The sequence below is a fragment of the Balaenoptera ricei genome, chromosome 8, assembly GCF_028023285.1.
Source record: "Balaenoptera ricei isolate mBalRic1 chromosome 8, mBalRic1.hap2, whole genome shotgun sequence".
Taxonomy (NCBI): Eukaryota; Metazoa; Chordata; class Mammalia; order Artiodactyla; family Balaenopteridae; genus Balaenoptera; species Balaenoptera ricei.
This window is the reverse complement of record NC_082646.1, coordinates 68,375,831-68,391,576: the sequence shown is the minus strand read 5'-3', so window position 1 is coordinate 68,391,576 and position 15,746 is coordinate 68,375,831. Positions and strand designations below refer to the sequence as shown.

Below are 15,746 nucleotides of genomic sequence, written 5' to 3'. Positions count from 1 at the left end.
ATGCACAAAGACACACAAGGACATTTATTGTAGCATTTGTTTTTAATGCTACAGGATTAGAAACAATCTAAAAATCTTTCCATAAGAGAATGATTAAATAAATTAAGTAGAATACTCTGCAACTGTTAAAAAGAGTTTTACATGCTAACATGAAAATGTCTCCAAGGCATATTGATAAGGCTAAAACATGTTGCAGAATAATTGATAAAATATGTATATCAAACAATTATATACATTTGTAGGTGTACATATGTATCTGTATAGACAAAAAAGACTATTAACCGTGATTACCTTTGGTGAGTGAGGGGAATGGGAGGGATAGGAGGAGATAAAATGAGATCATACTTAAATCTTTTTTGCTCATTTCTATAAAAAATTATAAGAATAATTTCTTGTGAAATGTTTGTAATTACAGGTTTTTAAAGAATACACGCTACCTGGGAAGCGTTCAAAGCTTCTCAGAACAATGCTACTGCATAAATTCAAGACACTGATATCACCATTGTTATTTATTATCAGCATCCTTACCCTTCACAACTATCAACACTGACGTGCCTTTCATCAGAGACATTTAAACAAGATTTACAAATAGCAGTTTGTTTACTCATAGAGCACATCTTTGAAGCAAGGCTGTAATTCCAAAATACGGACATAATAAATGACTTGCCCAGATTCTCAAACAAGTCAAGAAATGGTCCAGAGCCAGGACTCCACTCTTGTACAGATAAATATATATGCTGGCTCTTGGCACAGAACCATAAATAACTCCATCCCCTGGCATTTTAGTCTCTCCCCAAGTAATTGAATGATTAAATGACTTGCAAACCTTCACTTTGGCTTTAAAAAATGCCCACTGTGGCATTCTTTTTAAAGGAATGCCTTTGAAAAGTTTAGCATCAACCTTCCAAAGAAAGTAAGAGAGTAAGATTAGTTTTCACCTTCTTTAAGAGGACAGCCCTAGAACATAGGGCTTTTCCAAATGACAGCTCGGATCATATTATTTAGCCTAAAATCATTAACTTAGCAGGAGTACTCTACAACAGCATTAGCCTAATTCGGAAAACTTTCTAAAGAAAAAGAAGCATGAAAGACACTGATCCGAATCAGGAAAACTGATCCAAGCACTGCCTCTGCCAGTAACCATATGTGTGACCCTGCATAACTCCATCAACTCCTCAAAACCTGAGACTCCTCATTTGTAAAGTGGGAATAAGAACACCTCCCCGCTTAACTAAATGGATTGTCTCAAAGTTCAAATAAGAGAGATCGTGAAGCTGCTCTGTAAGGTATGAAGTTCCAGGTAAATTACTATTAATGTACAAAACCTGAGTTCTTGATACAAGTATACTCTCTGCCCCCACCCCCAAATGTGAGAAAACATCTGATTTGCCACATTCAAGCCTCTCAATTTGGGAGCCAATCATTTGTTTTTTCTAGACCAACAGGTCTCAACTGCAGTGTCTAGAAAAGAGGTGTGTGGCATTTATTTGTGACGTGTGTCACAATTTAAAGTGACAGAGTGACCTAAGCCTTTTATAAACTAAAGAGGATTATGCTGGAGATGTTTCTCACTGCAGTATCTGCTGTGGTCCTTTTCTGAGTGAACTGCCCCCTCCTTCCGCTGCTCACATGATCCTTCCTTAACCACAGCCAAAGCTGGATTAAAAGGTGAACAGTTGGGCAGTTGCCCAAATCATTAATCTATAAGGGGCACTGAAATATCACTGGAATAATTAGTAACTATAAAAACAGTAAAGGCTTCTGCAGGCAAATTCTTACACACGTGGAAGAATATAAATTTGCTCCTGCTTGAAATACAGTACAGGGAAGTCGAAACTAAAAACAATAGAGTTACTCTGACATTTATTGGATGCTTATACCATACCAGACCCTATACCAAGTACTTTATGTATGATTGCATTTAAACCCAGCAATTATTGTATGTTGTCATTTTTAAACCTATTTTCATATGAAGAAATTGAGATGTACCTTGTACTTGAGACTGCACAAGTAGCAAACAGTGGAGGTGCAATTTGAAACCAGTCTTCTTCCAGGACCTGTATTCACTATGCCTGCCAGCTCTCCCCAAGTCTAGCTAAGTCTGTCATATGTTTCTGTGTCTAGTATTCATGCAGGAAAATTAGATGAAATTCACCAGGCAGACTAAATCTGAAACCAAAATTCATGGATAGTGAGTACTGTTGGCCAGGAAACCAGTGAAAATTATAAAATACAAATTTCACACCTTTTGATAGGTTCTTCAAAGAATGAGTCTGGTTCAGAAAAATTTCAAAAGAAAAGTGAAAAGATAATAGAAACTAATTTTTAAGGTAAAATATATTGCCAAATTGTTTCAAAATACTGACACTGCTTAGGGACCTATCTATAATTTTAATTGATTGAAAATTAAGCTTCTCATTGCCCCCATCAAGTAATTGTTGAACAAATATTTAAAGAACACTTTTGAAAGGTGCATTAGAATTCAGTTGTAAATAACAGATTTCACTCTAGCTAATTTAAACAGAAAGGGATTTACTAGGAGGAATTAGGGGTTTATTAAATCATTAAAAGGGCTAGTAGAACAGAGTTGAAGCTGCACTTACAGGCACAACTTCTAGAAAAGTATTGCAGAACTGGCCCCACATGGGCACCATGCTTCTGCCACACTTCTGAGGCTGGGGAATAAGGAAGCCCTCTCCATACCCGCTGACTCGGACATAATCTGAATCAGGAAAATGGATGCCCTGCTCCCTATCTCTCATCACCCATGAAATTTAGGGACTGAATGCTGGGACCTCCACTGGAGCTGTCCCAGAAAAACCAACAGGTGCCAGTGGAAATAACAGAAGTGGCAGAAATACAGCCTCCACCTCAGAATGTTCACTTTTAACTTGCTAAGTTACATCTATTTTACAGAAACTGGGTTTCATGAATCCAAGCTGTAAGGACTTCTGGGAAAACTAGTCTCTAGGTTTGTAGCCTCAAGCAACGAGATTTGCTAGAAGAGAGTTGTAATGGAGCTGAGTGCATCGATCTGTGACCTCAGCTACAATCAGACACCGAATTATTAGAGCCAGCCCAGAGCACCCACACATCATACTCTACCCCTGACAACAGCTCCCAGTAGGGACTCAAGAGCAGCCCACCCCAGGTTGGCCAGTGGTAGGTGACCTTATGAAAACATAACTTGGGACCAGATTCCTCTCTCAGGATTTTGGGATTGGGACATTGAAGGAATGAGCCAATGAATTGATGGGCTTTATAGGTTTAGCCAATGAATTGCGGGGCTTTATAGGTTTTAGGTTAAGTAGATTGGGAGTCAGAATGATAATGGGTCATGTGTGAGCAAACAGCATTATACACATATTCATTGAGAAATATGGAGGTAAATACCAAAAGGAATGGAATAAAATGTTACAAGTTGTTACAACGGAAGGAGAGGCAAAGGGATATCTTTTGTTGTTCTTGCTTATAAATCTTTTAGTGCTACTTGAATTTTTGAACGTTATGCTTGTATTACCAGGGTAAAAATTAAAATTAGAAACACCATAAGTAAACCCATCCCCTGGCATTTCAGTCAACAACAAAATGAATACCCCAAATTTGAGCATTTAAGCCAGAACAACTAACCTACATATCACATGACCACTAGTTGAAGAGAGGGAGCTCCAGACAATCCAGCCCTTCCTTGCCTCACTTCCCACCTAGCACCTCCACTGCTGTAAAATTGAAAAAAATTTAAAAACCAAAACCAGTTTAGTGAGAAACTTGAATGCCAAGCCAAGGAGTTAATCACCCCAGCAATGGGAATAGCTTTGAGTGAGGGAATGACTTTAATGTGTATAGAGTGCTTATCTGTGTGCAGGATAAATTTGATAGATATTGGCGATAGCCAGGAGATTGATTGGGAGATTACTAATAGGATCCTGGACTAAATCAATGGTAGTGGAATTGAAGAGAAAAGTTGGACAAAGAGATATAGTAGTGGAGGATTTTGTGGTAGCTGATCAGATATAAGGGGCAAGGAGAGTAAATTTGGTAGGTATATTCTACTTTTCCAGAAATCCCTTCCTTTTAGGGGTGGCCCCTTACCCATTCCATGAGATTCTGGTGGTGAATCACACAGTAAACTCATATTCCCCAAACTAAAGGACATATATGTCCCAAGTTGACCACACTGAGTACTCCTTCCCTGCACAGTGTGTTTGGTTCACAGGCATAACCCAAACTTAATGAAAGACCTTTCTGGAAACCATTCCCCAGTGCTACTGGGGAAGATGCTCTCTTCCACTATGAGTTTGGGAATGCCAGAAGCCATTATACTGCCACGTAGAGAGGGCCTATCATGAAAGAGAGAGTCAAACAGAGCCCTGACATCATTTGAATCATTGAACCCATCCATACCTATACTGATGGACTTTTTAGTAATGTGAGTCAAGAAATTAACTTTTTTGCTTATGGATTGGATTTCTGTCATTTGCAACAGAAAGAGGACTTATTAACAGAGTCAAAGATGGCTTAATTTACATATCAAAAAATATTTACGGGGCTTCCCTGGTGGCGCAGTGTCTAAGAATCTGCCTGCCAATGCAGGGGACACGGGTTCAAGCCCTGGTCCGGGAAGATCCCACATACTGCAGAGCAAATAAGCCCATGTGCCACAACTACTGAGCCTGTGCTCTAGAACCCGTGAGCCACAACTACTGAGCCCATGCGCCACAACTACTGAAGCCTGTGCACCTAGAGCTCGTGCTCCGCAACAAGAGAAGCCACCAAAATGAGAAGCCCGCGCACCGCAACGAAGAGTAGCCCCTGCTCGCCACAACTAGAGAAAGCCCGTGGGCAGCAACGAAGACCCAACGCAGCCAAAAATAAAATAAATAAATTTATTAAAAAATATTTACGGCATATATGCCAAATGAACAGTTAAATGTCCAGTACAATGGGAAATTAAAAAAAAAAAATCCTAAGACATGCCTCATACACCTTGAGATCTATTTCAGCGTTGTCACCAGTTATCAATGTGACATCAAAGTCATGCGATAACTCTGGGATTCATTCTTCTCTTCTGTAGGACAGAGGAAAAAGGGGATTACATTGTACAGTTGGCTCTATGTATCTAGTTTCCACATCTGAGGATTCAACCAACTTTGGATCAAAAATATTCAGAAAAAAAAATTCCAGAAAGTTCCAAAAAGCAAAACTTGAATTTGCCAAGCATCAGCAACTATTTACATAACATTTACATTGAATTTATTACTACTTACATGCATTTACATTGTATTAGGTGTGATAAGTAATCTAGAGATGATTTAAAGTGTACAGGAGGATGTGAGCAGATTATATGCAAATACTATGCCATTGTATAAAAAGTACTTGCACATCCACAGATTTTTGGTATCCAAGGGGCAGGGGTCCTGGAACCAAACCCCTACAGATACTGAGTGAAGACTATATTATTTTCTACAGATTTTCTTCAGCTCTAACGTTTTATGATTCTATGCCATGACATAGAAGAACTAGTGAGTCACTCCAAGATTCTAAAATATGGAAGATTGGTATGCTAAACCAATTAAATGGAAAAACAATGGAAGCTAGGAAGACTGTGGCAATAATTTAGAAGGAACATTTCTTGAGCCTGGTCTAGAGAACATGTGATAGTGATGGAGGGATGTGGATGAACCTAAGAAATATTAGAAGAAAATAACAATTTGATGCCTGCACATATGGAATATGAAGATGAGTGAAGAGTGACTGTTGACTCCAAAAGCTTGCTAGTTTGCGATATTAAAATAATGATAAAATCTTTAACAAAAATGAAGTTGTTGAGAAAGTACAAGTGTTAGGAGAGATTTAGTACAGTTGTGAACATGCTGCATCTGAGCTGTTGGTATATATTCAAATAGAAAGTCTACAGACTTGAAAATCTAGAACTGAAGTTCAAGTGGGAAGTCAGGGCTCATGTTGTATTTTTGAGAATCATTGAACATAGAGGGAATAGTGAAAGTCCTGGGAGTGAATACTAGCTACAATAAAAACTGATAATTGACATGACTAATTTGTTTATTAATAGGCAAAGACATTAAAATTGTAAACTTGTATTTCTTAAGCCTCTAAAAAGCTCAATTTATAAATCTTGTTAGTCTATTTATAAATCTCATAATCTTTGCATAAAAAATGGACAATCACTTTCACTTATTCTCTATGATTTAATTAATTCACAAGCATAACGGACTAAATACTTCTTGAATATTTAACATCACTTGCATACTCCATTAATTAAATTTTCTTAGATATCTTAAACTACAATTACAAATGTAATATATCTAACATCTTGGCAGTGAAATTTTATAAGCACTTACATAACTCTTGTAAATCTAATAGCGATAAATCAATCTTATACCTGTGGTCACAAAATTCTCTTAAATGTTTCATATTTTTTTCTACCAGTTTTATTGAGATATAATTGACACACTGCACTGTATAAGTTTAAAGTGTACAACATTATGATTTGATTTACATACATCATGAAGTGATTATCACAAGTTTAGTGAACATCCGTCATCTCATATAGGTACAAAATAAAGAAATAGTAAAAAGAGTATCTTGTGATGACAACTCTTAGGGTTTATTCTCTTAACAACTTTCATATATAACACACAGCAGAGTCAATTATATCGATCATGTTGTACATTGCATCCTTAGTACTATTTATCTTATAACTGCAAGTTTGTACCTTCTGATTGCCTTCATCCAATTCCTCCTCCCCCCACCCCCTAAACTCCCACCCTCCCCCATAGATCTTAAAAGTTCACAAAGCACACAACACCACAGTAATTATTAACTTTCACAGAAATAATGAAAATTGTATTAATTTACCACCTTTATATTAAAGGTGACACATTGTGGCAGGCATGGAGATGTGCCACTCAGATCCTTCTTCAAGAAAGGACTTGCTGCCCTGCTCAGCGGCCAGTAGTGTGATCAGCAGATGGCCTCCAGCTGTCAGCGCATTCAGGGTCTGCCTCAGCTGCAGTCCTGCCCTTCCCATGGCCGCCATATACTATCTGAGGGAGAGGGGAGTATAAAGGGTGGAGTGGGGCACTCCAACCTACAATACTGACTCCAGAGCTCCCTGTCTCATCATCTGCTTCTGGCAAACCTAACTGCAGTGCAAATTAACTCATGCAACCAACATGAAGAGAATTGCCATCTCAGACCTCTCACAGCAACTAAGGCTGCAAATTTGGGATATCAGTCAAAATTCCTGTTACTACTTCCTATGATGATTTTACGGGAAGTAACTCGGTTAGTTACTTGAGCCCCAAGTAACTAACCGAGTTCCCTTTTCATGGTGAAGCTCTACCTGCTTACCCAATATATTACTGTAATCTTACTTGAAATCGTTTTCTGCCTGATATAAATATGTACAAGCACACCCCACCCAGACACACATGGCCTGTAGTTCCCACAACCTCACTGCACTTAATCTTGGCTCTGCCAACAATTAACTGTGGGAACTTGGGCAATTTATTTACCAATCTGTGCTCAATTTCCTTATCTGTAAAATAGGCATCGTCATCTGATAGAGTTGTAAAGAGTAAATGAGCTAGTACTTTAAAAAGTGTGTAGATAGAACAGCCTCTGCCAATACTGCATATTCAATAAATGCTAGCCATTATCATTATTGGTCTGAGTTCTACATTGTCTATACGTTTTCTTATCTGTCTCAGCAACCAACATCCTATAATAACATATCAACTAATCAATTACAGAAAAAGTTCTTATGTTTCAAGCCCCTTAATTATCAGACTTCAGATTTTTGGACCTAGGTTAAATCCTAGACTTGACTTCAGTTGAATTTGTTATCAGCTGAATGTTTTGGATTTTCCCAATTCATGAAGATGTAAACCAGATACGTGAAGATTAAATCGGGAGCATATATGTAAAAGGCTTTTATGAAATATAAAACATATGAAAATGTGGGATATTATTCCAATATTATTAAGAAGCTAGACAACTCCTGCAATTACAAAATGAAATTCTTCGCTCTTCAAGTAAAATTGAGCCCCTTCCCCAAAATGATTTTCCCCTCGGTGGTTAAAGCTCAAATGAGGCCGATTTAAGAGGAATCATTTTAAAATGATTGGATAGCCTACCATAGGGCAAAGTTCTGAAGATGCTGAAATGACTTTAAAGCATTTAGGGCCAAATGTTAACATCTATTATCAGTCCTAGGAAATCATATTTTTCAGTCCTCCTGAAAATTCTGTTAAATAAAAGGTTAGACTTCTTTCAACGCCTAAGAAAGTTATTCGCATATCAAAGAAGAGCATATTTAAGAAAAACAAAAGCTGCCCTTGCTTTTGACCACAAGTTGGGAATTTTCTGTCATTGGTGCAGCGCCTGAAAACAAGATCCAACTTTCATTTGGCTATTTCTACGGGGCCTCGAAAATCTAAAATATTGCAAACAATGGGACCCACTGTTTAATGCTACGCGTATTTTAACAAATTCCCTCCAAGAAGTGTACATATTTTAAGATGCCAGTTTGGAAAAACAGACTGCAGGTCGCCACGACGGATCTCACACAATATGGAATAACGGAATACACAGCCCGAAGCCTTTTGCTGTGTTGTTTTTAAAAAGAGGGGATGGGCGTAGAAGAAATGGGCTTAAAACACCCGATGCTACAGCTAGCAAACTGATTGTTCCAGAGCGCTGGACGTTCCTCCGAGGAGGGAGCCACCAGGGAGGGGTGCAAAGACACAGGAAGCGGCCTCTTTCCCGTTGACACTGCGGAGACGCCGCTATCCCTACATATTCCTACCCGCGGCTCCCCGACCCAATGTGGGGTCACCCGAGAGCAGCGCCCCGGCAAGATCAGGCTCAGCTCCCAGCTCTGCCCGCTAGGGCCCCCCGACACGCCAGCGTCGGGGAGGGGCGGGGAAGGGAGAGAGAGTTTTCTGGTGAGAAAACAAGGAAAAGAGGAGGCGGTTGCGCAGTCTGGGCCTGGGGTGCGGCTTGGGGAACAAAGAGGGCGTGAAAGCACCAGCAGCCCAGAGTCTGCGAATCCACTCAAATCTGCCGCCGGGGCAGAGCCCCAGTGCTTGTGGATACGCAGATTTCTCAAAGCCAGTCCAGCCTACAGGATCAAAAATGCTATCTCGCAGCACCCAGGACTCTACACTGTAAACAAACGCCGGGGCTGCTCGGGCCCAGGGAAATTTGAAAACAATCGCTTCACGTCTGCCATTCACCTCAACCTCCTTCAGCTCACGATTGCAGACTGCCAGGGGCGACGGCAGCTGGGCAACGCCTCAACCGAGCTTGGTCCTTCCCTTTGGTCCCACCCCACTGCTCAGCGCGGATTGGTGGCGGGGAGCAACTCCGGCGCTGATTGGGCGGCGGCGGAGTCGTTCAAGGAGACAGTAAGTTCGGGTGCCCCAGAGTGCTAAATTTATCTTCAGACGAGCTACCGCGCCCGCCGCGAATTGGATCTCTATGGAGGTGGCATAGGCGATATCCCTGAGCTGAGAGCATCGCCCGGCCCCCCAATCCTTCTTCCCTCTGTTTTGTTTTTCATTTCTCCCCTTCCTCCCTTCCCCCCTCTCCCCTCCAGTCCGCGACGACTGGCTCTTGACCCCGTTCAGGCCTCGGTGAAGGTGAGGACCAGAGCCGCCGCGGCGGCTGAGTGGTGCGTTCTGAAATGGCCGCTGCCGTGAGCTTCGTAAAATGGCGGCCGCAGGCTCAGCTGGGGACCGCGGCGCTGCTCCGCAGCCCAGCCGCAGCCGAGACCGTTCTCTCCATCATTGATGGAGATGAAAGAGAAAGATAGCGTCGGGTGCTGAGACGTTTTCCTGTGGTTGTTAGCTGAGGCGACCGCCCGGGGACGCGAGAGCAGTTCCGTAGGCGAGGGTGGACGCCCACAGGAAGCCAGCCCCCAGCTGTGGTGGGCAGCGCGCTCCTGTGACAAGGAGCAGCCGAGGGATAGGTGGCCGGGCCGCCCATCGAGGTGCCCGTTTAAAAAAGCACTTAGGTGCTGGACGGGGTGTCCGTGCCCACCTCCTGCCTTGGCTTATGAATGGACTGCACTCCTACCCAGCCCTCCTGCCCCACGGGTATTGTTCAGAGCAGGAACCGCCTGAGGGTGGGGGGGGGGGTGAATGGAGGGTGCTACCTGTCACCTTAGCCGAAGAGACAAAAGATGAGGGTTCCCCCCGCCCCTTTTCAGGGAGTCGAATAGAAACTTTAGGGAGTCCAGTCTCTTTGTCCTCGAGAGATTCGGGGAAGCACCTCTAAAAAGGTGGAACTGAGGCCCTCCGAACAAAGCGTTTCCACTCCGTCGTGTCCTTCTGTGGTAGCAGGGGAGAGGGATCCTAAATTTTGAGGTCACCCAGCGGCTCCATGAAGTTCTCGGCAGCTAAAGCGCATTCAGGACTGTGAAAGGACAGTCTACTCTTTCGCTCCCAGTAATGAAGATGTAGGGCTTTCTCCTGCTGCCAGTTTTGAGACCCTCGACTTTCTGGCAGTTGTAACCCATCGTAATTCATTTCTCTCTGCACCATCCAACTCCTGGTAACAGATTTTTTAGTGCTTGAGAGATTAAGAGTATTGAGAGACACACAAGCAGTGACTAGGCACGTGGGCTCTGCAGTCGAACTTTCTGGGTTCTGTTCTGAGTTTTTCCCAGATGTGTTAACTTAGCAGGTGACTTAGCCTCTCTGTATCTATTTGTTCATCCCTAAAGGGGGGTTATTAATAATAGTCCCTGACTCTCAGGTTTGTTTTGAGGATTAAGTGACCTAATCTAGGAAGGATTTAGCAGTTACTGGCACATAGTAAACAATGATCACTCAGTAAACATTAGTAACGTTAAGGAGCTTGGTTATTGAGAGGAGTGGTTGTAACAAAAAGGCATAGTTCATGTGACCCTTTCATGTATAATTCCATTTTAGATTACTTTCAGTGCTTAGTTTTAGAGACACTTAAGGTGTGGCTGTACTTTAAAAAGTTAGGTTTCATTTCTGAGAGTTTTTAATGTTTTTCTTTGAAGTCAGTGGATGGGGGAGCATTTCAAAATAATGAAATTGCCAGGGTATTAAACAGGACGAAAATACTAGCATTTTTACTATGTTAGGCATCTTCTATTTCAGTCTAAGATCTGCATTGCAGTGAAGAATCATTTGCACTGCATGGCTCTAAAATAAATTGTAAAGAATGGTCATCTTAGAGGTGTATAGTTCTTTCTCCTTTTGTAGTGTCTAATTTTATTTTTTCTCATTCTAGGCTTTTGGTTACTCCCCTTCCACCCTATCCCTTAATTTTATTTTTTTTGAAGCGTCTGCATTTCAAGCTGCCAAGTTGGAGAGAGTGATTGCAGAAGGGAGTGCTCCTCATTTCAGGTATCTTACCCTCTAGCTGTTACTGAGAAAACCATTTTGATTCAGGATCTAATATGAGAATCCAAAGCTTACTCTGAGCCAAATCATAAAGTTGAAATCAAAAGTAGCTATATTTAGGTAGACACTAAATTTGAATGCCTTAACTTATAAGACTGGTATTCATCAGAGGTCCTAAACTTTGCATTACCCTTCCATTTAATTATGCTTTTAAAAAACTATTATATGAGGAATAAACCTATTTAAATGAGAGTTTTCTTTAGGTCTTCGTTAAGCCTTCACCTAAAGAATAATGGGATGCAGAGTAATCAGTAAAATATATGCATTATTTTGAATGAGTCTTATTTTGGATAATATAAATATTTATGTAATTTAAGTCCAGAGAAATAGTAGCTAACTTTTGGTTTACAGTTTATTTTTCAATGTTAACACACAGTGTTTAGATACAACAGAATTATGTGTCTTGCAAAACTTTGAACTGTTTGTGTGTTTTTGACATAGCTCATCAGAATAATTACTAGCCCTGAAAGGAGCCTTAAGATGTATGACGGTGTCAACAGTGAATGTATCTAATGGCAGTAGGCATCAGAAAGCTAGAAGAGATTCCAAGATACTGTATATCATGAAAGGGGATGATAAATTATGGTCCCATGCTGTCTGTTTTTATAAATATTTATTGGAACACAATTGTGCCCATTCTTTAACGTTTTGTCTATGGCTGCTGCCATGCTACAACTACAAAGCTGAATAGTTGCAACAGAGACCATACGGCCCATCAGGTAAAAAACATTTACCGTATGGCACTTTACAGGAGAAGTTTGCCAACCCTGCCATGGGACCTCAAGGTCCCTTCCTTAAAAATGCATTTATCAACTCATTATTTCTTAGTCCAATGGTTCCCAAACTGTGTTTTATAGAAGATTAATGTTATCTTAAGTTAATAAGCGTTGTGAGAAAAAGATCAATGCTAACAATAGTTTCTTCTTTTAGAATTTATTTTAAAATGTAAGTTTAAGACTACTAAACTCATTTCTATAGCTTTTATTTTTATGTGATAATCTACCTTTAAGAAAAGGTGTGCCATACCTGAGAGCACCAGGAAGTCGAATGAGAGATCACCTGATACACGAACGTGTGATGTTCCATCTGCGCGTTGATGCATAGGCAGCACTTACAAATTAACTGATGTGTTGCTATATATCATCTCTTTGATGGTTGCTCATCTTCTGTGTATCCTGTCTTATAATTTCAACACATTTGTGATACTCAATGTTTATTCTAAATTAACCATGTTTTGTACCACAAATTCATTGCCTATGGATCTGTTGCTGAAACAAGGAAGTCTTAAACAAGAAGTAGAATCTTTTTGTTACCAAATTGTGTCTGAATCAAATGATCAAAAGGTTGGAATATTACAGAGTGAAGATGAGCAGTTGCAGCCTGCAGTTTCTAAAAATTCAGAAGGTGAGCTTTCCAGGGTCAAATTTATGTCCAATTCCAACAAAATAACAACATTTAGTAAGAAACCAAAAAGAAGAAAATATGATGAAAGTTATTTGTCTTTTGGATTTACTTACTTTGGAAATAGAGATGCACCTCATGCCCAGTGTGTATTATGTAAGAAAATTTTATCAAATAGCTCTTTGGCCCCTAGTAAGCTTCGAAGACATTTGGAAACTAAACATGCTGCATACAAAGACAAAGACATAAGCTTTTTCAAGCAACATCTTGAGTCACCTGAAAATAATAAACCCCCAGCACCTAAAATTGTCAATACAGATAATGAAAGTGCTACAGAAGCATCATACAATGTAAGTTACCATATAGCCCTGAGTGGAGAGGCTCATACTATTGGAGAATTGCTTATCAAGCCTTGTGCAAAAGATGTGGTGATGCGGATGTTTGACGAACAGTATAGTAAAAAAATAGATGCAGTACAGCTATCAAACAGTACTGTTGCACGTCGAATTAAGGATCTAGCTGCTGACATTGAAGAAGAGCTTGTTTGTAGACTGAAAATTTGTGATGGGTTTTCACTGCAACTAGATGAATCAGCTGATGTTTCAGGACTTGCTGTGCTGCTTGTGTTTGTTCGTTACAGGTTTAATAAGTCTATTGAGGAAGACCTACTCTTATGTGAGTCTTTGCAAAGTAATGCCACTGGTGAAGAAATTTTCAACTGCATCAACAGTTTTATGCAGAAACATGAAATTGAATGGGAAAAATGTGTTGATGTTTGTAGTGATGCTTCCAGGGCAATGGACGGGAAAATTGCTGAGGCTGTCACCTTGATAAAATATGTGGCTCCCGAAAGCTCCAGTAGTCACTGCCTGTTATATAGACATGCACTAGCAGTTAAAACAATGCCTGCATCTCTGAAAAATGTGCTAGATCAGGCCGTACAAATCATCAATTATATTAAAGCTCGACCACATCAATCCAGACTACTAAAAATTTTGTGTGAAGAAATGGGTGCCCAGCACACAGCACTTCTTCTAAATACAGAGGTGAGGTGGCTTTCCCGAGGTAAAGTTCTTGTAAGACTTTTTGAGCTTCGTCGTGAACTGTTGGTTTTCATGGATTCTGCTTTTCGACTGTCTGACTGTTTAACAAATTCATCTTGGCTGCTAAGACTGGCATATCTTGCAGATATTTTTACTAAATTAAATGAGGTTAATCTGTCAATGCAAGGAAAAAATGTGACAGTGTTCACAGTATTTGATAAAATGTCATCATTGTTAAGAAAATTGGAATTTTGGGCCTCATCTGTCGAAGAAGAAAACTTTGATTGTTTTCCTACACTCAGTGACTTTTTGACTGAAATTAATTCTACAGTTGATAAAGATATTTGCAGTGCCATAGTGCAGCACCTAAGGGGTTTGCGCTCTACTCTGTTAAAATATTTTCCTGTAACAAATGACAATAATGCTTGGGTTAGAAATCCATTTACAGTAACTGTTAAACCAGTCTCATTAGTAGCACGGGACTACGAGAGCCTGATTGATTTAACATCTGATTCTCAAGTGAAACAAAATTTCAGTGAACTTTCACTAAATGATTTTTGGAGTAGCCTAATTCAAGAGTACCCAAGTGTTGCAAGGCGTGCAGTTCGTGTACTTCTTCCTTTTGCTACAATGCACCTGTGTGAGACAGGATTTTCATATTATGCTGCAACAAAAACGAAATACAGGAAAAGACTCGATGCTGCACCTCACATGCGGATCCGACTTAGCAACATTACACCTAATATTAAGCGGATATGTGACAAAAAGACACAAAAACACTGTTCTCATTAAAATCGGAGGGTTTTGCATGCCTCTTGATAACCAAATATAAGATGAAAATAAAAGATGATTTACTTCACTGATGATATCTTGGGGTTTTAAAAAAATGATTCAAATTTTTTATACCTCTTAGATTTTAAGAAAGGTAGAGAATCAAAAATTTAAACCTGTACTGCTGTTGGTATTTCTTCTTCACGTAATTTCAAAGGGTTCCATGGTCATGACTCTGGGAAATAATTGATTCACAAGGAAAAGTCCCAGTTTCTTAGCATGACATAGCTTTTCAGGATCTAATCGCTGCCAGTGTTTCTAAGCATGCCACCCTGTAACCCTCCAATTACAGGGACCTTCTTGCCTAAACATATCACTGTTTTATGCTTTCAGGTCTCAAAAAGCCATTCCTTCTCCTTGCTTCCTGACAGACTCCTATTTGCTCTTCAACCCTTTGACTTAATTTATCTTCAGTACTTTCATTCTCTGCATCTTTCTATTTGGCCCTATTTTTTGTGTATGTCTCAGCTGTGAACTGCTTGGTGGTCTCATAATTCCCAGTGTTATTGGACTGAGCTGTTATATGGTCTTATCCAGCTCTATGTCTCCATTATCTGGCAGAAGACCTTACTAAAGTAGATGCTAAATAAAGGAAAAAATGTTGGTGAAGGTGAACCAACGAAAAATGGAAGAGGGCATGGTAGCTTATATATGTATGTTATCGCGTATAGAATGCTACTCTTTGTGGTTTGGGCTCAGTTATTCCATTACCTAGAATTTAGTGTGGCCATTAGGCAGAAGTTCCTGGGGAACGTCAGAGCTTTGATTCGAGCTGAACTGTTGGGGAGGTGGAGGGAGTGTGAAGAACATTTTCACATTTTCTTTGTTTCTCAATTCGTGTATAGATTATTGCCAATTCCATATACTATAGTCTAAATTAACGAGGCTTTACTGTACTTGAAGATGATTGGACTTGAAACCCCTGTCAGTGTATTCTTAGAATACTATGAAAGATTTCTGACTGACATTCCTGCCTCTAGTCTTCTCTTCCATGTCACGTCACGCAACA

General features: G+C 40.1%; 1 protein-coding gene and 1 long non-coding RNA gene across 4 annotated transcripts; one reads left to right on the top strand and one right to left on the bottom strand.

Moving 5' to 3' along the window:
- Nucleotides 1–4,872: 4,872 nt before the first annotated feature.
- Nucleotides 4,873–9,579, bottom strand: LOC132370671 (uncharacterized). The gene is made up of 2 exons (XR_009504656.1): nt 6,883–9,579; nt 4,873–5,068 (listed from the first exon to the last, which is right to left on the bottom strand). It is a non-coding gene; the product is annotated as an uncharacterized LOC132370671 (long non-coding RNA).
- ZBED5 (zinc finger BED-type containing 5) lies at nt 9,390–14,765 on the top strand. Of its 3 annotated transcripts, none has more exons than XM_059931136.1 (3): nt 9,390–9,665; nt 11,290–11,405; nt 12,478–14,765. In XM_059931136.1, exon 3 carries the CDS (start codon nt 12,614–12,616, stop codon nt 14,696–14,698), a length of 2,085 nt encoding a protein of 694 aa, XP_059787119.1. In that variant the 5' UTR covers nt 9,390–9,665; nt 11,290–11,405; nt 12,478–12,613; the 3' UTR covers nt 14,699–14,765. The 3 variants fall into 3 exon arrangements, with proteins under 3 accessions (XP_059787119.1, XP_059787117.1, XP_059787118.1); XM_059931134.1 differs by having other exon boundaries at nt 12,473–14,765; XM_059931135.1 differs by having other exon boundaries at nt 12,441–14,765.
- Nucleotides 14,766–15,746: the final 981 nt, after the last annotated feature.